This window comes from Ornithodoros turicata, chromosome 3 (assembly GCF_037126465.1).
Source record: "Ornithodoros turicata isolate Travis chromosome 3, ASM3712646v1, whole genome shotgun sequence".
Classification (NCBI taxonomy): Eukaryota; Metazoa; Arthropoda; class Arachnida; order Ixodida; family Argasidae; genus Ornithodoros; species Ornithodoros turicata.
Window position 1 is genome coordinate 31,609,279 of NC_088203.1, and position 2,369 is coordinate 31,611,647.

Sequence of the window (2,369 nt, forward strand, 5' to 3'; positions counted from 1 at the left end):
GAATAGGTTAGGATTATATCGTTATTGCGTACAGCCGACTAATGAAAGCGCAAGCAAGTTGCCTGCGGTAGGAATAGGTTTTGGGTTAGTTCATTACTACATACCGCCGACTGAAGCAGGCGCAAGCAATTTGCTGTAGTAGCAAGAGGTTTGGGTCGATTGTTACTACGTATTGCCGACTCATGCAGACACAAGCGAGTTGCCTGTACGTGGTAAAAATAGATTTCGGTTAGGTCGTTGTTGCACACGGCCCATTCATGCAAGCACAAGCAAGATGTCTGCGGTAGGAATAGCTTTGTGTTAGATCGGTCTTGGATACGGCCGATTGAGGTAGGAAAAGGTTTGTGTTAGATGGTTATTGCTCACGGCGACCTGACGCAGGCGCAAGCAAGCTGTCTGCAGCTATGAATTGCTAGGTATGAAGGCTAGATCGTTATTGCATATACGACTAAGTGATGAAGCGTAAGAAAGTTACCTGCGGTAGGAATAGGTTTGAGTTAGATCGTTGTTGTATACGGCCAACTGATGCAAGCGCAAGTACTTTGGTTGCGGTAGGAGTGTGTTTGGTTTAGATAATTTTTCCATACGGCCGACTGAGGTAGGAATAGTTTTGGTTAGTTAGTTATGGTGTACGGCCGACTGATGCAGCTGCTAACAGGGCCGGCGAAAGGAGGAGGGCACCCGGGGCCTCTTCAGTGGCCCTCCCGACTCAAGGCCCGACGCATGCTAACACAAGGAGACGTGAGGAGGGGCCTGGGTAGGACTCCGGGTCCGTAATATCTCTCGCCGGCCCAGCGTGCAAGCAAGTTGCCTGCGGTATAGCAATGAGCATGGCTTAATTGTTGTTACATTCGGCCGACTGAAGCAGGAATAGATTAGGGTTAGATCGGTATCGCATACGGTGATATAGCCTCCTATGTACTTGTATGCCGACCCAGTTGAGGCGGAACGGCCGTTCAGCGCACTATGCGGCGGTAGCGCCACATACCTGTGGTTGTGATGATCATATCGCTACGCTTGCTGGCGCGTGATGTTTGACTTGATACCTCAAAATGAACGAAGAGCATAGAAATTTCCCAATTTATCTATAGTGACAGGCTTGCAAGCAGATGAGGGTATAGGTTGGCACCAGACAGCTGACAGGCAGACGACGCTGCAGTCACACGCGAAACCCAAACATCACGGAAAACGGAGCGATATGATCATCATACCCCGTGTATGTGGAGCCACTATACAGTGGACGACCGGTTCGCATGGGTTTCGCTTCGACTGGGCAGGCATTGAAGTATATAGGAGGCTATGATACGGTCGACTGATACAGGCGCAAGCAAAATGCCCGCGACAGCAATAGGAGTGGGATAGATCCTGATTGTTTTTGTGGTTTCTTGCTCATTTCGTTTTCGTAGGAGCGTTACTAAACTATATCAGATAAGGAACAGGACAATTCAGCTGAAATTCGGTGTTTCTATATTATCAAATTACAACGTACATAAATACTTGACCAGTCACATGGATGTCTGGCGAATAACGTAAACAGGGTGAGTCCTACCACAGTTCCTCCACACTAAGATCACGGAGGCGAGGTGGGGCAGCTGCGGGCATTATAGTGGTGGTGGTGGTGGTCGCGTTCGCGTCCGTCGTTGTTTCCTCCGTTGTTGTGTGCGAGCTCCCCATCAGGAGGACTATCGCGATGATAAGGATGCCTAAGCCAGCAACGGCAGCAACGACCCCTATCAGTGCCAGAGTTTGGGTGCTAGTTCCAGCTGCGGCGGGGGCCGAGCCGCTGCCACTTGCTGCATCACCACTGCCGCTCTCTCCACCCGAAGGTTTGTCGGCCCCAGCCTGGGGCTCAGCTTCACCGGCGCCTTCTTTAGAGCCTGCATTTCCTTCACCTTCTCCGCCTCCACTTCCTTCTGCTTTAGCCTCGCCCTCTGCATCGTGTCCTTCTTCGCTGCCTTCCTTTTTCTCTTCCCCTTCTTGCTGCGCTGACTCTTCTTCTCCATCTTTCTTCTCGCCGGCACCCTCCTCGCCTTCTTCACTTCCAGCCTTTTCGCCTTGGAGGTTCTCTTCGGAAGACATCGCTTACAGGTTGATTGGAACACGCCGGAACTATATGGTCCTGCGTGACTTGCCACCGTGCTCCAGCTTCTTCTTCTGCGTCTCTTGCACGAGACTATCTAATCATCGTTTTCTTTTTCGGGAGGGTGGATGACGAGTTCAGCCAGAGAAGGTAAAATTTGAGAAGCTAATTGGAGTAGACTTTCATATAAAGCCAACGAAGGCTACCAAACAGACCAAACGTTAAATTACTATTCGTCTTCGAGACATTGGGATGACAATGTTCCCGGGTGCTTCGTGGGCGCTGCACT

At 50.6% G+C, this 2,369-nt stretch overlaps 1 protein-coding gene across 1 annotated transcript; it reads right to left on the bottom strand.

Annotated features, from left to right (window-relative positions):
- Positions 1-1,545: 1,545 nt before the first annotated feature.
- LOC135389264 (uncharacterized) lies at positions 1,546-2,079 on the bottom strand. Its single transcript, XM_064619329.1, has one exon. The coding sequence runs from the start codon at positions 2,077-2,079 to the stop codon at positions 1,546-1,548; it is 534 nt and encodes a 177-aa protein (XP_064475399.1).
- Positions 2,080-2,369: the final 290 nt, after the last annotated feature.